This window comes from Protobothrops mucrosquamatus, unplaced genomic scaffold (assembly GCF_001527695.2).
Source record: "Protobothrops mucrosquamatus isolate PMUCROS unplaced genomic scaffold, P.Mucros_1.0 scaffold556, whole genome shotgun sequence".
Lineage (NCBI taxonomy): Eukaryota > Metazoa > Chordata > Lepidosauria > Squamata > Viperidae > Protobothrops > Protobothrops mucrosquamatus.
Window position 1 is genome coordinate 380,406 of NW_015386859.1, and position 20,596 is coordinate 401,001.

Genomic DNA, 20,596 nt, shown 5'->3' on the forward strand with positions numbered 1-20,596 from the left:
CTCACCCACCACGGCATAGTTAAATTCATTGGTCTATGGCAGTGGTTCTCACCCTGGGTCCGCGGACCCCTCAGGGGGCTGCAATGTTGTCACAGGGGATCTGCGAATGCTTGAAGAAGTGTTATGATTTAAATCTTGAGTTAAGTCTTGGTGGTCTGTGGCCAAGGTCCGTGGTGACAAAAGGTATTTAAAGGGGTTCTCAAAAGCCACAGTGGCACAGTGGTTAGAATGCAGTACTGCAGACTACTGCAGTTTGGCAGTTCGATTCTCACCAACTTAAGGTTGACTCAGTTTTCCATCCTTCCGAGGTTGGTAAAGTGAGGACCCAGATTGTGGATGGCAAAATGCTGACTCTGTAAATCGCTTAGAGAGGGCTGTGAAGCGGTATATAAGTCTAAGTGCTATTGCTATTGCTATTGAGTTTTTTATAAAAGTAGTAAGAAAAGAAAAGTGGTGAGGTTTATTTTTCAAACTTTAGGATATCTTTTGAACTAAGTTGGTGAAAAAAAGAAACTATTAATTTTCTTCAATGGTAGCAGTTACACTAACATAAAGTAAAAAAGATATATAACACATCGTATTCTTTAGATACAAACATTTCCTTGATTTCAAGATTGATGCCAAACATATATTTTAATCCTTTCCATCAAAATTAGAGGTGTTTAGATGTGCAGTATGTAGCTTTGTTTGAAATATACTAATGTTTTTCAAAATTATCTATATAAAACACTGACCACAATCCAGATGTTCTTCTTGTTGTTGATGGCACTGAAACTATTGGGATAAATAGTTTAATAAAAAAGGCCTCATGTACTTAAATGAAGACTAAGGTTTTTCTTTAGAACATAGAAAATTAAAGGGATTTTTTAAATGAGAAAAACTAAAAAATATTATGGTGACATAAGTTTAGAGATGCCTGTTTCATACTTTTTGCTTTATACAGCTGTAAAATGATGAAAAATGAGGACTATAAGTATTTTAAACGGGCCTTTTCTTTAAGTGCATGTCCTGACAATTCTGAACTTTGAACATGGGTTAAAAGAATACAAAAAGGAGGAGCAAGCAAAAACGTTTTTAAAAAGGGAAATTGCCTTTTTGGCAAAAAGATTCAATGCCAACATACTCATATCTCACAGGAAGAGTGTTCTCATTCACAAGCAGAATTTGGATGAGAAATTTCTTACCAGCATTTTAAAGGCGTGATTATGGTGTTGCAACCATTGGATGCAAATTAAAATGTTGGCATATGAGACACTTATTATCACAACAGGCCCTAGCCAGCTGTCATATTTTCAGTTTGTTTTTAATTTTGTTACATTGCTTGTACCCAAATCTTTTTGCAAGTGAGCATGATTTAGTAGAAGAGAATCTGATTGTATTTTAAGAGCTCTCATCTGAGTCATTTGTTCCAGATTAAAACAAGCTTTTCCGTTTCCCTCAAAAGCACCAGCTGCATTGAAAGCATAGCTATTGCCAATATGCATTTAGACTTCAAGAGAATAATGTCATGAGAACATGTTTAACTGTGTCTAATGCATTACCTGAGGTAGTCAAACAACTTGCAGGATTAGAGGAAAATCTGTGGGAATAAATCATGCATGGTTTGTATCTGTGCTCTTATTTTGATTAGTAATGTTCACCTGAGCATGTTATGTCAGAGAATATAAGAATTAAATGTCTGAGTACCTACAATTACAAGAATCTGAATGTTGGGTTTACTACGATGCTGTAATAAAATCTAGCTTGTCCCCTTGCAGAAAGCATGGGCATTCTGAGGCCCAAGACCGCTTACCTCTCATTTCCCCAAATCCTCATTTTATAGCCTACCGTAAGTGTTAAAATTATTAATTTAGCATCTCTCAATTTTAAGTAGGAAACACATGAAAAGTGAAGAGCAATCCCTAGTAATAAGTGTTATATCATTTTTTAAAGAAACAAAATCAAACTCCACTCCCCCCCAAAAAAAATATTCAGAAAAAGTAAAATTTGGGCACTGCCCACATGTATAATGCAAATCCCCTTGTTTTACATTATCCCCTCATTAGGTGCAACCTGTAACCAACTAGACAATTTATACTAATTTCCTAAAGACATTTCATAATTTTGTCTTTCTTTTATTGGCATTTCAAATCTACTGAGAAGACTCTTCAACATAAATCCAATAAGAATTTAAAGTATTTATTATATAGTGTCACCAGAATTGGTTAGCCAATACACTTAAGTAAATAAATAAATAATAATACTAAAGTCTCTGGAATCTAGATGAAATCAATCATAGTGATGAAGACTTTAGTTGTAAGGTAAGTGTTACAGATAGATTTAGTTCAATATTTCAGAAATGTAAGAGCTTTGGACACATACTTGGAATCTTTGGCTTAAGAAATGGATGCATGTGGAAACCTACAGGATTCTGAATGAAATGCATTGAAATTCAATTCTGGAATATCGCTGGCTAGAGATCAAAAGCATATAATAGTGCAGGCATCACAACTGAAGAAACAATGGAAAACATAACATATGGTTTTCCTGTCAGCAATTAAGAAATATTGTTAATTTGACATTTTTTTGTTTCCCAAATTCATCGTGAGAGAAACAAATTGTTGTCCAAATTCCAAAAGCAACCATACTGATAAGGAAAGCAGTCCCTGATACATTTCAGTTGTTGAAAATAACAGGCAGACAAACAACCCTTTTCTTACACACTTCAACCCAAAGTGACTGGACATGTCCATGATATACAGTTTAACTACATCAAAAACTTGTACTGTAAGAAGCTGCAAATAGCCCCAAATGCATTTTGAATAGGATTTATATTGCTTTGGAAAGAAATCCATGTACTGTACATAATTTATCTTATAGAGAATTTCTCCTATAATGAATACATTTTAAGGAAGTAATGAATAACCCATTTCCTATACAGAAGTTAGGGCAGAGGTTTCCTTCAGTTTCTTTCCATTCCTTACATGCCCATTATGTGATACACTTTATCAGTTATATAAGACCATACATCAATATTTTTCTCAATAAACATGCAAAATGTAAACAGCAGATGCACATCTCTAAATATATCAGTAAGCTTTTGTTTGTTTGATCTGCCTAATCGCTGTTTCTTCCGGAATGACCTCAAACATTTAGAGATGTGTGAGTCCTTTTCATACTTCATACATATGAAGTAGGGAGTATTTACAGTACAAAACTACTATGCAAATCAAAATGATAATTAGACATGATCACAAAGGCCTGATATTTAGGATAGAAAACATAGTCAGGATGTGTTGAAAAAAGAAGTGGTATAAATGAAATATGTATTCATATTTTAAATCAGTTTTGCTATTACTGTTCTTCTGAAGGAAAGAATTTTGGGACCATAATCACTAAAGTCTACATTTGGAAGATCAGTAGAAAGCAGACTTATTTATTCAAATATTTAAATCCAGTCTAAAATTTCCTAACTCTGCAACTGATTGCTTTTGAGTTTCAGCCAGATATTTATATGAATGTTTTATCAATGCTAATAGAGAATTCAGAAAAAGAGCAGGTCTATTGCAAATGAGTTTTCTGGCAAATACAAACTGACTAGAAGCATCCTAAGTTTCTTGTAAAAAAATTGATCACGTTTCCTCTTATGCTTTGGTAGAAAACTAGATTTGGTTTTTGTTCTTGGCTTTTTTCTGTAATCAAGTAGATGAGCAGTGACTAGAAAATATAAATTCCTAGTCTCTTGATCATTTACAATAATCTATTTTATTTCCTAATCAATTACTTACAATCATTAATATTGTAATTGTACAAGGTATTAAAAATCATAAACTAGCTAGTAGGAAAATTCATAATAATTGTAAAAATGGAAGCATTTAGAAGTATTACATAGGAAGTTGTAAAAAAGTAGACTTGTACAATGATGGCCTGTTTCATAAGATTTAAATGTATCAATTAGAAATGTTTTACTAATCAAAAATTTAAAAGAAATATACTTAAGATGGTTGTATAGTACTGGTTGCATATAAGCCAGTGACTTTCGACCAGTCATTCTCACCCAACCCAACTAACTTCACATGCTGTTATGGGGAAATAGCAGGAGGAAGGAAGGGAGGAAGGAAGTTAACTGCCTTGATTTATTTATAAAAATAATAAAGGGGTAAAATAAAATAACAATAATGAATATACTCCAACAATTTCAAATAATGTATTTTTGGAGTTATTTTTCCTTTACAAATCATACAATATCTAACTTGTTTTTGTTGTTAGTTGCGAAGTCATTTCCGACCTAACGCGACCCCATGGGCAATGTTCCTCCAGGTCTTCCTGTCCTCTACCAATATCTAACTAGTCATAACCAATAAAAAGCTGCATTAAAAGCACTTGAATCATTCGGCTTTTTTGAGCAAAACCTATTAGCAATATAAAAATATTTCTTTCTTAATCCAAAAAGTTTCATCATAAACCATACAGCTTTCCCCCCCCTTTTAAAAAAATCTAGCAAAATTGACAAATTTAGGAATAACCAAGACATATATGAATTTAATTGGAATGGGATAGCTTTGGGAAGGAATATCTTAAAATAATTTTAAAATACTTTTTAGAGCTTGCCATTTTTTGAAAAAAGGACATCAGAGGTATAGCATGGCAATTTTCTTCCTGTTTAAAATTTCATACAGTCTATAATTTTTTTAAAGCATTAATTGATTAAAGAAGCTAATCAAAAAATTTCTGAAAACAATGTGTGGGGGAATTACTTAGAATATCATAAATCCAAATTTCTTTCTATTCTTTTTTTAGCAGTATTTATATTCTGCCTACCCAAGCAATTCTAGGCAACTTAGGTTGCACAAAACTAAAGCATCCATACACTCTTGATCACATTAAAACTGTACCTCTTCTGTTTGAAGCTAATTTCTTCCTCACTAAATGCCCTCTGAGACAGGAGCATTTTATCCAACTTCTTAAAAACCAAAAGTGGGAGATAACTTACCATCCAGGGGCAAGCTATTTAAGGGAACCTCTTCCAGATCTTAAGCCAGTCATTGTCTCTAAGGTGCACATCTATGGCATTTTCTTCCAGTTAGACCATGTAGGTTAACAGATTTTATTGATTGCAGAATTGTCACTTTAAATTTTGAACAGCTTGCCACAGGAGGCGAGGTCTGCCCCCACCCTTCTGGCCCCCCAGGAAATCTCTTAAAACTTGGCTATGCCATTTGGCACGGGGCCCTGAAGGAGAAGCTTTGGCTGGAGATGACTAGTGTAGTAAACAAAGAAGCTACCACTACCTCTCCGCTCTAAATCCATGGGACTTTAGTTTATTTTAATCTCCTGTAATTTTAATCATCATCATCATCATCATCATCATTTTAAATCTGTTTTTATATTTTATATTTTTTTTATTTCCATATGTTTTATTATGCTGTAAGCTGTTCAGTGTCACCTTGCATCTCAAGATGAACAGCATATAACTTTGACAAATAAATAAAATTAATGTTTTAAAGACATTTTTATTTCTTGGCTTCAAGATATGTGACAGATCTAACTCCTCCATGAAAAAAAATGTACTTTTAAAAAAGATAAATCTGGATTATAATTTCAGCAGAGGTTACATCTTTATTGAAACTGGGGATCAACGCAGTACAAAAGCATCATTTAGCCAGAAATTTCAAAGAATGGAAGTGATTAATCGATCCCTTTTCCTGAAAAATAATGACAGCAGGAAAAGAGATAAATTAATTATGAATAACCATTATCTACTTTATTCCCATCAAAGACTAAACCATTAATAAATTACTGAATATTTTTCATCCTGAATCCTGAAAGTCCTGGATCTTTCCATCCTCTACCAGTGATTCATTTCAAACTAAACAAAATATGGATTTTAGTCTCTTCTTTGCTTTTGCCTTTTTAAAAATCTGAATAAAATCTTCTGCAAGCCTGTATATCCACCCTTTTTATATGTAGTGCCTTTTTATATGTAGTTAAAAATGTAAATACTTTCTTTTTCTTGGCCACTTTATAAAAGCAAAACAAAACCCTAGTATGCTATACTTATAGCAGCATGCAAAGCCACTACTGATGTGAGTTTTGTGCTAGGGTACTTTTCAAATCTCCTCCTCTTCTTGAATACACACAAGCTGAAATCCCTAGAGCTGTTTCCCTCTATTATTTTTTCACTAGATAACCCACAATGTAAAGCAGAGGAAATTGTAGCAGGCACAGGAGAGCTAGAGACTATACAATGAAAGGAAACCCCTATAATTGTACTTTCCCAATATAGTCAAGTCATCAAGTTCTGTGCGGTAAGTTGTGTATATTATTTGCATTTCAATAGAAAACACACCCTCTCTTCTAATCCTTTCTTTTCTTCTGTAATCACCAAGTACCTCTGAATAAGAAAGTATTACTATGCAAATTAGTGCATTCAGACAGATTGGTGCAGGGATTCCAAAAAAGTATTTTACACAGTATAGGAACACTGATGTTTCTGTTCAACAGCAAAATCCTGCCACTGAAGGCACTCCTAGATCTGATGGATAACACCATTTACACTGAAGGGATCTATCTATCTATCTATCTATCTATCTATCTATCTATCTATCTATCTATCTATCTATCTATCTATCTATCTATCTATCATCTATCTATCTATCTATCTATCTATCTATCTATCTATCCAGTGCTTTTTTTCTAAAAAAAAAAAAAAAGGTGCCGGAACTCAGGCAGGACAAGAAGCAACGGGTGGAAACTAATCAAGGAGAGAAGCAATCTAGAACTAAGGAGAAACTTCCTGACAGTGAGAACACTTAACCAGTGGAACAATCTGCCTCCAGAAGCGGTGAATGCTCCAACACTGGAAGTTTTTTTAGAAGAGACTGGACAGCCATTTGTCCAAAATGGTATAGGGTTTCCTGCCTGAGCAGGGGGTTGGACTAGACGACCTTCAAGGTCCCTTCCAACTTTACTATTATTATTATTATTATTATTATTATTATTATTATTATTATTATTATTATTATTATTATTATTATTATTATNATCCATCCATCCATCCATCCATCCATCCATCCATCCATCCATCCATCCATCCATCCATCCATCCATCCATCCATCCATCTGCATGTCTGTCTGGAAAAAAAAGTATGGACTTTAATGGTAATTGACATTTTAAAAGTGAATATGCACTTTTCAGTAGAATTTATCTCGATGTATTTTCCCCTTCAGTTTGATTTAATTTTGAAAATTTCAGTGCCTGCTTACTTTATAAATGCAGGCAGGCAGGCAGGCAGGCAGGTAGGCAGGCAGGCAGGCAGGCAGGCAGGCAGGCAGGCAGGCAGGCAGGCAGGCAGACGGGAGGGAGGGAGGGAGGGAGGGAGGGAGGGAGGGAAGAAAGGAAGGAAGGAAGGAAGGAAGGAGGGAAGGAAAACAAATAACAAATACAATTTGATGGGTGATGTGATTCTGAAAGGCAATTCATTACTGACCTCAGTGTTTTTACAATTAAATACTGTTCTGAAATGATCTTCATAAACTTCTTATCCCAACAGTTAATGTACATAACTGGAAGAATAGTTTTTCAGACTTGGAATTAGGGAGAAGTTAATAAATTTCTTATGGGCAGTAGAATCTGCTGTAGTCAGAAACAGTAACACATTCAATAGATATTTCCACATCATTTTTTTTGCATCAATTTATTACCAGTTCAAGGCGCATCTGATACTATATCATGATGTTATCCTTTTGAAGAGTAATTTATGATTCTTGTCTAGTTTATTGGAAATCGTAGCAAAGGTGATATTTTTCTTAGCTATCCTATCACAGACCTTTTGGATGGTCAGTTTTCCCTGGCAAAATTCTTTTCTTGGAGAAAAAAGAAAAGGCACGGGGACATGCAGAAAAAATATTTTCCTATAAAATGCTCAATACAACTATATTTTTCAGTCTTCTAATGACTTGGTAAGGTTGATGCAAAGGAATTAAAATACTTGTGATGCATGGATTACAATTAATTAATGTTTAGGACCATCCTATCTGTAGCTTAATACTGCTGGAAGAAAAATCTTATACAGAATCAGAAATACATCCTACCAATGGCATCTTTACTAGACCAATTTAACAATTTACTGTTTTCAATTTCATACCCCATCAAGCAAATAAATGTTCACATTGAAATACAAACAAAAGCCTTAAGAAAGAAATGTTGATTCATCTAAGCAGGGTTCTCTTTTCTTCCTCCTCCTTTTCTCACCTCCTACCCAAGAGATCAGGTTGTATATTTAGTCAGAAAATGGAAAAGGATATTTAAGGAAGCTTACATTTTCTAAAATTGCCTATAATATCAGCAACAATTATTAGAATGGGAATTTTTAATTCATCAATATGCAATCAATTAAACACTACTGAATTAAATAGCTCTCTTGTTTTATGGCCTTCATTGACATTTCTATTTTTACAATAAAGCTTTGGCATTAAAATATACTTTAACAAAAATATATGATAGTATGCATTTTATTCATACAGACACTAATGAAGACAGAAGAAAGCAGTTTTATATTTCTTTATATATTCTAAAATATGTAGCATTATGTATCTGATCTTAGCCCAAAGGCCATAATAGGAAGGCCAGTAGAAATTACCTTGTTTAAACCTCAAAGCACTGAAAGGAGTATTGTTGCCATGTCCTGAACAAAAGGAAAACTCTTTGAAATTAAATCAGTGCCACAACTTCCCTGTGGAACCAAGTTGGTCCTCTTGTTCAATTTTTGCCCTGTTGGAACAATCTAAATTTTTAAAGTAGTTTTTCAGATGTTGCAGTGTGTGTCAACTCTGGTTTATGGATGGAAGCCGACATTGTGTAGGCTAGAATATAGCTACTATATACAATTTTTGACAAAGACTATTGCTATTTATAACAATTTTAGCCCCTTATATTTGTATAAATATCAAACCATTTGGAAGAAAATGAGATCTAACATATTAACTTTATAATGTTCTACTCCATTCTCTTTTTGTAAGTTGGAAGAAATAAGAACTCTTTTTAAAAGATATATAAGGAACATGGAGCATAGACCTAGGCAGAATACCAAACCTTTAATGAAAGTGAAAGGTACTTAGTAGTTTATTTACAGCACATCTTATACAACTAGAAGTCTCTAATCATAGAAGGACATTTACCATGAAATTTCCTGAAATTTCCTGAAATGCTCTTTCTTCACCCCTACTAGATGAAAGATACAAGAAAAATGCCAATGTCTTTGTGACGGTAGACAGATTTAAATTATTGAACACATCCTTCATTACTGCCTGTGTTACAGTTATATTCAGACTATTCTTATTTTCCCACTACATTCTTTGTTCTGTACTCATTCCTTTCTGATAAAGACTCTTCATAACTTTTAATGCTCTATCTAGCAGCATACAACATTTCGCAGGATTTGACTGAAAAAGAGGCACCAATCAGAATAGTCATATCCTGTATTTTGTTCTTCCCCATTTTTTAGTTTTTGTGTCCTAGATTTTTTAATGTTACATATTTTTTTCTAAGTTGTATTGCAGCATTTAGATTTTTATAGGTTTCGGATTTAGCAGTAATTTTATAGTTGTGTGCTTCATATTAGTGCTTTATAATTCTATATTTATCTTGCAAGTATTGGCCATTCAGAAGTTATAGTTGTAAATCTTATGACTAATTTTGTTGTTTTATGTTTTTTTTTACTGTTGATTAAAGAACAAAATAAATGAGTAACTGATTTGAAATAATGGAATATGTCCAGGAATTATCATTGAACCTAGGGCTAAGCCCTTTATATGCAAGCAATGCCTTCCATAAATGTTGAACTTCGGTTTCCATTCAGCTTCCACAATCTCTCAGTTTTCATAGCAAGAACACAAATATCCCAAGTCAAGGGCTCTTCTTTGTCTGTGTAAATGCCTTTGCCAAAGAGAACTACATGGTTAAGATAACTTGTCAGCCCAATGTTATTCCAATAAATGTAATGGGACACAAATGATTGTTCAACTGATTTCTATTAACCACTTAAGACATATATGCAGATATGAATGGGGAGGTAGAACTGAAAACACAAAAATTGAAACCAGTAACATAACATAGTCAATGATCATTTAAAGAACCATTTTTATAGTAGTAGTAGTAGTAGTAGTAGTAGTAGTAGTAGTAGTAGTAGTAATAATAATAATAATAATAATAATAATAATAATAATAATAATAATAATGATGATAAAGTTGGAAGGGACCTTGGAGGTCATCTAGTCCAACCCCCTGCTCAGGCAGGAAACCCTATACCATTTCAGACAAAAGGCTGTCCAGTCTCTTCTTAAAAACTTCCAGTGTTGGCGCATTCACCGCTTCTGGAGGCAGGTTGTTCCACTGGTTAATTGTTCTAACTGTCAGGAAGTTTCTCCTTAGTTCTACGTTGCTTCTCTCTTTGGTTAGTTTCCACCCATTGCTTCTTGTCTGGCCTTCAGGCGCTTTGGAGAATAGCTTGACTCCCTCTTCTTTGTGGCAGCCCCTGAGATATTGGAACACTGCTATCATGTCCCCCCTTGTCCTTCTCTTCATTAAACTTGCACAGCTTTTGTACAGCTTTTATGTTGTACAGCTTTTGGCAAGACTAAGACTAGGACTGGAAGGGCAGATTTGTCTAAAACCTCAATAGCTATGCAACCCTTCCAAAAAATAAGATGAGTCAATGTATTTAAAGTAAGTTTTTCTGTGTTCCAATACTTTGGAATAAGAGCTTTCCAAATGGGAAAAAGTTCAACTCCCCTAAATTTAACATATGGGAAAGAATCACACTAGGAAATAATAAATTGGAACTAACCTAATTGAAAAATCATTGCAGTTTACTCTCTTCATTTTAACCTTAAGCCATCATATTCAATAAATTGCAATAATTTTCTTCAGAAGAATTTACATTCCACTAAAACTGATTCATCGGCAAACTTAACAATACGATTATAATACTCTGGAACAAAACTATCAAGAAAAACATAGACCAGGTTCTTTCATAATAGAACAAGCTGAAATCTGAAACCATTCCCAGGAAGAAAAAGGAGACTAGAAGGAACAGGACTGAATGTACTTTTTTTAAAAGAAAAGAAAAGAAAAAGAAATGTAAACTTTTAAAAAATGTCTTGCAATATGAATATTTTTTCAGACCTTGATTTTCATATATGTCACACCATGGATGATTCTGGCTTGCATAGTTTTACATCAGCCAAAGATAAATTAAAATGAGCAGGGCAATGCAAAGAATGCCAGCTCTTTTCCAAAAGTGCATCCTAGATTTGACTGCTGACATCCGGAACTGTATTATTGTTACTTGGCTGTCCTTGGGATAAATCTAGCATGTCCTACCCCCTGCTATTTTAAGTACAATCAACCCTTTGTGGTTGCGTCAATTGGCACTCAATGTAAGCTAAGTGAAATCTGAAATCTGGGGGACATAGTCACTTCTGGAAGTGGGAAAGGTCTTTGCTATTGTTAGGCTATTGCAGTAGTTGGTTTTCATCACACAGGGAAGAACATAAACATTTGGATGATCCAACCTAGTGCAAGTGAAGCCAAAAGATGACTTTCTCCTGCCCTCCCTCTCAAGGAGACATTACTGCTCTTACTTTCTCCACAACAATCACCATGTGAATCAGGTTTGGTTGACAGAGAATGATTGGCCCAGAGTCACCCACTGAGTTTTTCAGAGAAGGGTACACTTGTTTAGTGAAGCGCTATTTTTGATAAATGCTAGTAAATAAATATAATTTCCCTGATTATAACATCTATCATACTCTGCTTAGCCTCACCATTTTATGGCAAATAAAGTTGACTAGCTTTCAATAAACAGGTAGAAAACAGAAACATATTTCCTGTGAGTTATGTGATTTTTGATCTTAAGCAGATCAATCTTATGTCTTACAATTTAGTTTCCCATTGCTTGCTGTTTAGAAACACAAGGTTAAATAGCAAATACCAGACAAAAGGTTCATCATCTTGTCTTCTGCTCTTTGATTGCAACAATCTCTGGAAATGAGCAGTCATCACCATATATGTAAGCATTTATTTAGAGATGGAGACTTCTTTGGAACCAGTAAGCACCCCATCTAGGGAAAGAAAGTATTACTCTGAGTTCTACATTCATACAACTTTAAGGAGTGATACTGGTGAAAATAAAATACATAAAGTAGAGGCTGTGGCCGGGAAGGTTTGTACAATTATATATGGGCCAATTGCAGCCTGGGATCAGGAGGCCTCATCATTTTCCAGCTGGATTACTGTAAGGTGCTCCAGGTGGGATTGCCCTTGAAAACCACCAGGAAGTTTCAGCTGACGCAACATACAATGGGCTGGATATTTATAGATGCATTGAGGTTTGCTACATAACATCACTACTACAGGTGTGATATCAGCTGACAGTTGGCTTCCAGATAGATTTCAAGGCATTGGTTGTCACCATCAAAACATCACACTACTCAAGAACTGAATATTCATTCACCCTATCTGAGTAAAGTCTGCCTGTTCAATATAACTGATATATGTAGGATATTCAATCTTATAGGGAATACAATGTACTCACAAATCCAGCAATTTATGTTTGGAGGCATAGCTGAATGTATCATTTGGTATAATTAATTCAATGGATTCAGTTAACCCTCTATGACTTCCATTCAATCCAACTGAGTTTATGAGAGAGATGGTCTCTATTTAAGAATTGGATCAGACATTTCTGATAAGATATCCTCTTTTTTCCCCCGTGACATTCTGATGTAGTCAGACTTTAATATATCATAGCAGTAAGGCTTGCAGAATTGTAAGGTTTCCACCCCATGTCAAGATATTCTTGTGGAATAGGAGGCAGTTTTCACAATGCATGCATTTGCTGGTGTAAACAACATACACATGCAAACTTCTTTGACCATCTCGTTTTTGGGGATTTGTCTGCCTAAGTGTGCTAATATATTACATCATGCAGACAAGCCAGCAATCACCAGGTAAAAGACAGCACCCAGGAACATCTTGTGAATTTGCTATGTACTTCGGAAGTTCCTAGAACATTATTTTTAAAAACTCCATTAACTGCATTGTAACCTTACCTCACTGTTCCAAACAATGAGTAGCTAATTACTTAAATTAATGTGTAAGACAACAATGCCATTCTGTGAAAGGCAGCATCAAATATGCTTGTCTATTTGCTGTAAATGTCACATGACTTAAAGAACCATTTATAATATGCCAAGCTACTTGACACATCTTGGTTTTAAGGTCGTTCATTAAAGCAGCAAAAAGTAATAAATACAGTCTAGAAAGTTTTGTGGTGGAGCCATTAGATCTTTAAGTTTTAAGTGAGAAACTTATGTTAATATTCAGCTCATGATATAAAACAAATATCCTGGATTTTAGGTTTGGGAAATCTAGGTAATGAAATTTACCACAGAATTTAAAACATAAGTCATTATCCAAAGCTGCAAAACCAATGCAGCCTCTTTAATCCTAGCTTATGGCAGAAAATATCCTTTTCTTCTGGCAAATCTGATGAACAGCATAGTCATTGCTTTTGTTGTTGGAGGTCAAAAATAGATTGTTATAGCTCAGAGTCCCAGGTATTACAGTAACTGAGTTATGAAGAACTGTCTACACTTAAAGCTACTTTTAGCAATTACTTGTCTCCCTCTGCCCCAGAACATGCAGCAAAACAGCCCTATTATGTTAGCAAATAATCCCAGCTATGACTTAAAAAGAACCCTTATACATAATTCACCAAGGCATTAAAACGTTGCTAAGATAAGATAGCTCAAATACTGGTTTTATTTTTTCATAGTTGTGCCAGCTAAAAATAATGCTGAATCATTAGTTACACAATACCTCACTTAGAAACCATGGATGGTAAATAATATTTTAATAATTGACTTACCAGACCATAGATACAACAGCTTTTAAAACAAAATCAATTATCAACTGGCATTCTGTTGCATTCTTAATATATAATTTGTGGACCTCACATGAAACTTCTGTGTAATTTCCAATATTGAGGAGTACATTTATTATTGCACTTTAATTATTAGGAATAAATGTAATAATTGACGGAATAGATGTTTTTCTACAGAAGAGATTATTTTGATTGTGGGAACATTCAATGAGTAGAGTACTACAATATACATATTAGGATGTAAGGAATGCAATGGCAAGGCATGAACCAGTGGTTCCAAGACTTCAGAAGCTAGAGATGGATTAGTATCTTTCAAGGCCATAAAGCACACATTTGTTGATTTGGAAAGGCAAGACAAAAAAGGCAGAAGTTAAACTCTGGGAAATAAACCTATACAAGGAGTTTGATTTTTGTGTTGTGTGGACAAATCCTAGGTGAGTATGTGACTTAATCTGCAATAAAGGATTTAATTGTGCTGGATCAAATCTCAGAGCCTTCTGCTAGGCAAGCTAATCCTGACCATGTAAAATGTCTGGAGAGCTGAGGTTTACAGCTGAGCCAAGTATAAAACTGATAGACCATGAGCTTGTGAATGTTTTTATCAGGAATCTAGTGAAGGTGTTACTCTCAAGAAAAAAGGCCAAATGAAAAGATTCCTCAGGACATATCTTTCATCTTTCCTATTTTCTCTATTATCCCGATAATAAACTTTCCCTAGTTCCAAATTCTTTCTGTATGAAAGCATTTGGGAGGGAAATACAAATATGCATATGCAGACCCAAAAGAAAAAAATCAGTTAATATTTAAGGATCTGATTGCTACCAGGCAGTTCTACTATTCATTTCCATATGCATCATCCTTACGTTTTTGTTCTGCACTTTGTCTTAGCTGGGATCACCTGGATACCTGACAAATCCATTAGCAAGGCTTTACTTGATCTTGGATTAAGCTAGAATTTATATTTAGAAGTCACAATAAAAAAGAAAGTTCATCTAGGAATGCATAATTTATCCATCCCCTATTGAAAAAACAGATAACGTAAGTAAGAGTGCATGCTCACCACTTGCTTCAACAGTGGTAATTTCTTTACAATAGGGATTAAATGTTAAAACTAATTTTGTCAATAGCAAACAATCCAAAAATATGAGAGATGTGTGCAATGTTAATATATAGTGAATTCTGATTTTCATGTATTCATTGGGAAGCAGATGTGCCTCTTATTAAGGAAGCTGTTAAATTGGAGAATAGGGCATCCCATTTACAAATAATGGAAAATGATACAAATAACAATTTGCTTCATTTGAGAAATGAAAATGCAAATAACATAAATCACAGTGAACATTTGGACAGTACATGTGAGGTTTTTGTATCAAGGTCTGATAAAATGAGGTTTCACTGTACCATTTTAGGACCATTTGATCATCTGGAAATGATGAAGTGGTGGCCTTCCAGATGACCCTGATCTCGTATCAACACATGGCCAATGGTGAGACATACTGGGAATTATCATCTAGCATTAGGTTTTACAATCCCTTTTGATGTATTGATTATATGTCATCAAGTCCTAGCATGCATCCATTTCCTTCACTGGTATCATATTAGGATGGCAATGCCATCACTAAAAGCTTAAACCTCAGCATTAGATTCCATCATCTTGAAAGCAAACTAAATCTTATAAGGTCAGCTAGGAGATCTCTTCTGACTTCACCTATAGCTTTTTAGCCCATGCGAGCTACAACCGAGAACCAGTTTGGGGTAGTGGTTATGGCACTGGATTAGAATCTAGGAGATCATATTTTTTGTCCTGCTTTAGGCATGAAAACTGGCTGGGTGACTTTGGGCAGTCACTCCTGCTCAGTGCGCTTCCCTTGAGTTGTACAAAATAAAGACAGTATATAAATCTAATAACAAATACAATGAAAATACTAAGGCAGTGTTATAATCTGGAATATTTTATAACTCTTTCCAAACATGATCACAATTCAGAGATATAGTACAAATCATCGTGGAATACCACAGTTCATACTTATATATTATAATAATTACTTCTAAATATATGCTCTATGCTTCAGAAGCATGAATGATCCAATAGCACTTTGAAGGGGAAGAAGTTTCCAAACAGTTTCTGAATATTTCATTAAATGTTATGCAACACAAGAGGGCAAAGGTTGGAAAATTATTTGATTGGGAGTTTGTTTTATATTTTAGAAATCGAAAGCTAGGGTCATTGCTGTGATTGTAAAATTTAAAATCAGCAACTACAGTTCTGTGTCTTTTTATTTGTCAAGTCTGGGGACATATTAGAACAATGATCGCACAGGTCTAAAATGATAAATCATTAATCACAGCTATAGAATAATAAATCAATAATAAATCACTTCCCTGCTTACTCTGAAAAGCAGATGAGTATATTCATGCCAAGTCTTAAAGACTGCACTGTGTTTTTCACTTTAGCTACAGATTGGCTAATAGGCATTAAGGTTTCTGATGCTTTATAATTGTATCTATTAGTCAGCATCTTGCTATTTCTTTCAAACCATTTGTTCAAACTGAAACATTAAATTGGTACATTAATCATTCCTTTTACATAGGAAACCGTGGAAATGACAACTCTCTGAAGAAACAGTATTTCCTTCAACACCCTGTGTGTAGCATCTTTCCAAGGATTTTTTTAAAGGAAGCCAAAACCAATAAAATTGACACAGGCTTGAAATGTGGATATACAGTACCTCCTAAGTGACAAAGCCCTTGCATTTTTCCAAACTAGAGTAAGAACAATAGTATTAGATGATATAAAAATAATGCCACTTCATTTCCCAGACAAGGCTGGTTTCATGCAAAAGCCCTCCTTTCCTTATGCAATAAAAGCAAACCAGCAGTATGTTGCAATCCTGACATCAACGGATTTTGGATCACTGAGGTGCCCATGTTGCAGAGAATTTTGATCTTGCCTTGTTCTGTAGAGATTTCATGTGTCAGCTTAATGACATGGCCCATCTCCCACAGATTAGTCCCTGGGACCTTGAGTGCATAGCTAATTAATAACAAATTATAGGAGGGATTCTATTAAGCAGTGGCAGCACTTCCAGTTCTGCTTGAACAGTCAGAACAAATGTCGGTAGAATCATATACAACAAAGATAAAAGCTGGCACCTGTTGCTTTCAGACCATAAACTGCTAATCTGATGCATGGAATTACTATACCAGAAAGACAAATCACTCAGCTTTGACCTCACAGACATAAATGCCTTACCTCTGTGGTGCAAAAAGGTACCCCTCAATACACATGTAACCTCCATTCACTGCCAAACCTATGTGATGCATCCCAAACACACATGTGAACTATTTAAAGTGCTCTTAAAGAAAAAATTCACAGCAAGTTGAATTGATCTTAAGTGGCAGAAGAGGGAAGAACCAGTCAGGAATCTGTGGCCCTGTCTGTGTGCAGCTTCAAGCCATTTTTTGACTCCTGGTGACTGCCTGGACAAGTCCCTGAGGTTTTCTTGATACGATTTTCAGAAGTGGTTTGCAATTGCTTCCCTCCTAGGGCTGAGAGAGAGTAACTGGCCCAATATTACCCAATTGGCTTTGTGCCTAAGGAGGAACTAGAACTCCTGGTCTCCTGGTTTCTACCTTGGTGCTCTACCTACCTACCTACCTACCTACCTACATACATACATACATACATACGTACGTACATACCTACGTACATACAGACATATCCTACCTTTGTTATTCTCTTTAGAATGGTAATCTAGTTCTGAGTGGGCCTAAGAATCTAGGGTAGCCTGCTAGGCTAGCCATACATCTCCAAATTTTCCTCACAATGAAATTTCAGCTAATCAATGTTTAATCTATAAATGACTAAAGATATACCATTCTATTAACAGAGTGACTTTTGACCTAGAAGAGGATTACATTTGTCATTCCTGCAGGTTGTGTCAAAATATTCAAGACAGTGGCTACAATAGTGTGATAGAAATGTGGCATGTTTGTGTGTGTGTTGTACATGCATCACACATAAGAAACAGATAGAGCTTCAATCCTACAACTGCAGCCACCATTTTGACTTTTTTTGACCACATCTTGCAGATATCCCTGAAATTTCTTGATTCTCCATCCACTGGTAAACTCCTACATGCTTGTCAGAGCCCTCAGATCAAAATGAAAGTTTTATAAATGGCTTTTACAAAAATCTGCATTGGAAATTAAGCCAGTATATCTTAAATTTGTGCGTGGATGGGTGGGTACAATACAATTAAAAGACACAAAAAGAATCCCGCTATCCAGAGGATTGGATGCTGTAGTTTAGTTCCTTTCTATTTGTTTAGCAACTAAAGAAAACTTCTTTACATTTTCTCATGACAACCTATGACATCACCCTTTATTTGAAATGCATACAACTATAATGAACATATGTTTTTTTCTATTTACAAAAAAAGCACATTTTGTTGCATTTCAGATAGGATAAAATATCCAAACTTTCCCTGTTTGAAAAGATTTCAACACTATTCATTTTCACACAAAACAACAACAATGTATTTATATCTTTCCCATAGACTAAATAAATGCAAACTGACTAGCTCGTCAGTTTGGGAACAGATCCTTTAACATCAGCCTAAGCATGTGGTAGAAAAAGGTGTAGAAAAATGTGCAGAATGCATATGTATTCTTAAAAAGGTTTCTCAGATTCAACAGCCTACCCTCACCAATTACGTCTCTATAGAGTTCAATCAAAAGAAATACTGTATTAATCAAAGTCACAAAGCTATAACAAATACAGCCAGTGTATCATGAACAATTGATCTAAGCAGGGAGGCATTTTGTATTACCAGTAATAAGATACAATGAAATATAATGTTATATATGTAATATTTAATAATATTTGAAGTAATAATAATCCAGAATGCTAAAAATGTTGCTCATCACTGATTAGGACATATTTGTATAAAAAGCCCTATCAACCCCAACTTAACTCTTCCCACTCACTGAAAGACTAAAACTAAACAGAAACCAATGAGAAAACAAAAGCTTTTCATAATATTCCAAACTGGAATCCTGATAGTCCTTTCCCAAGCAAACCAGACTCTATACTGGAATGGTGAAATTAATTTCCAGTTCCTTGGTTTACTAGGGAAATCAGTCTCCAGGGTTAATATTTTGATTCAATAGCAAGCTATTGCTTTCATTTCCATTTTCTAGTCAATTTAATTGTTCTTGCAAATAAGAGCAATCTGACAACCTTTATCAATATTAGTCTTCAATACTAACAATAAGTGGGATGCTTAGCAATTCTGGATTATCATGATACTAAGCAGTTATTCAATACTTTGATTGTACAAGAATTCATGAAAACCAAATGCTAATCAAATTATCTTGAAAGTTTTGTTGTGTTCAAAAAGAATGTACTTAGGAATAAAATTGTACATTAGAAAAGTAAATATTTCTAATTTAATGATGCATCAAGATCCCTTTCATGTCATGAACATTCTGACTTATTACATTGCTGATCATAATTGCTCCTACTATACTGAAGGAAACATCCCAGAAATTCTAAATTGTCTCATATACCAAAAATATATATGAAAACTATATAGAAAAAAATATCTGTTGTGACAAACTTCAAAAGCCTGATTGACAGCACAGACTCCCCACATAATGTCTTGAAATAAAATATATATTTTCCCCACCCCAAATTAACAAACGCCTATTCAGGGGATATAAATATATTCTCTGTAATCCTTATTATAATATATTCGATGGATCATACTGATGGCTTGTAATTGATATAAATATGCAACATAAACAAATTTTCAAGTATCTGTTCCTACCTTTGCAGCCACTGATGAATTGGGTTTTTCCAACAAGTCCCAGAGTTTTTTCCTTTTCTCTGGGCAGCAAGCATTATCAAATTCTTCACCTTCTCTTTCTCTCATTGTCTCTGCTTCTCTCCTTAATTCTTCATTCATTTGCTCTTTCTTCTGATGATACCTTGCTTGGCAACAGGATTCTAAATATATTTCATCAATCCCCCAATAATCTAATTCTTGGCCAAAAGAGAGGGCACACATTTCCTCCATCATATGTAATTTTCCTGTCCTGTAGAAATTCAGGATAGAGGTGAAAGCACCTGGGTGTCTATCAAAGAAATATTCATTCTCATTAAGATTATAGTCATCACATACTTCTAGTAAAGAGTCATTGGTATTGCAGTCTCTGAGCTTTCCTAAACGTGTCCGTGGAAGTCTATCTAAAGTCCTCCATAGAACTTCATGATTAAGTCCACCTACATTGATTTTCACTCTCCTAGAACATGCTTTGCTTCTGATTATGTCCACTGGTTCTGGTGGAAGAGACTGTGTAGACCTGGATGACTTTTTGTTCATACCTGGAGCCTTTTCAGCCATCCTGATAAGGAAGTAGCAGCAAAGCCAGAGTCCTTAAGAGAGTTAAAGTTGACTGCTATCGTAAGTTAGGTCCTTCTTAGGTAAGTTCTTCCATTTCTGAAGCTGAAAAGGGGGGGGAGGCACATTTTAGTACAGGAAAATAGCAACTCTCAATGCAATAATAAATAAAGATTTTAACAAGGAGCATTAATTTCTGATAAAACTTTTACAGGATCATGTAATATTATATTGACTACATGCATTTTTAAGAAAAAGAGAAAGCAA

At 34.7% G+C, this 20,596-nt stretch overlaps 1 protein-coding gene across 1 annotated transcript in view; it reads right to left on the reverse strand.

Annotated features, from left to right (window-relative positions):
* KCNB2 (potassium voltage-gated channel subfamily B member 2) overlaps nt 1-20,332 on the reverse strand; it is a 134,814-nt gene extending 114,482 nt beyond the window's left edge. Inside the window, exon 1 of the mRNA XM_015817162.1 lies at nt 19,757-20,332. Coding sequence (XP_015672648.1) covers nt 19,757-20,332 — 576 coding nt within the window. The remainder of the gene's footprint in view (nt 1-19,756) is intronic.
* Between the last annotated feature and the right edge of the window lie 264 nt (nt 20,333-20,596).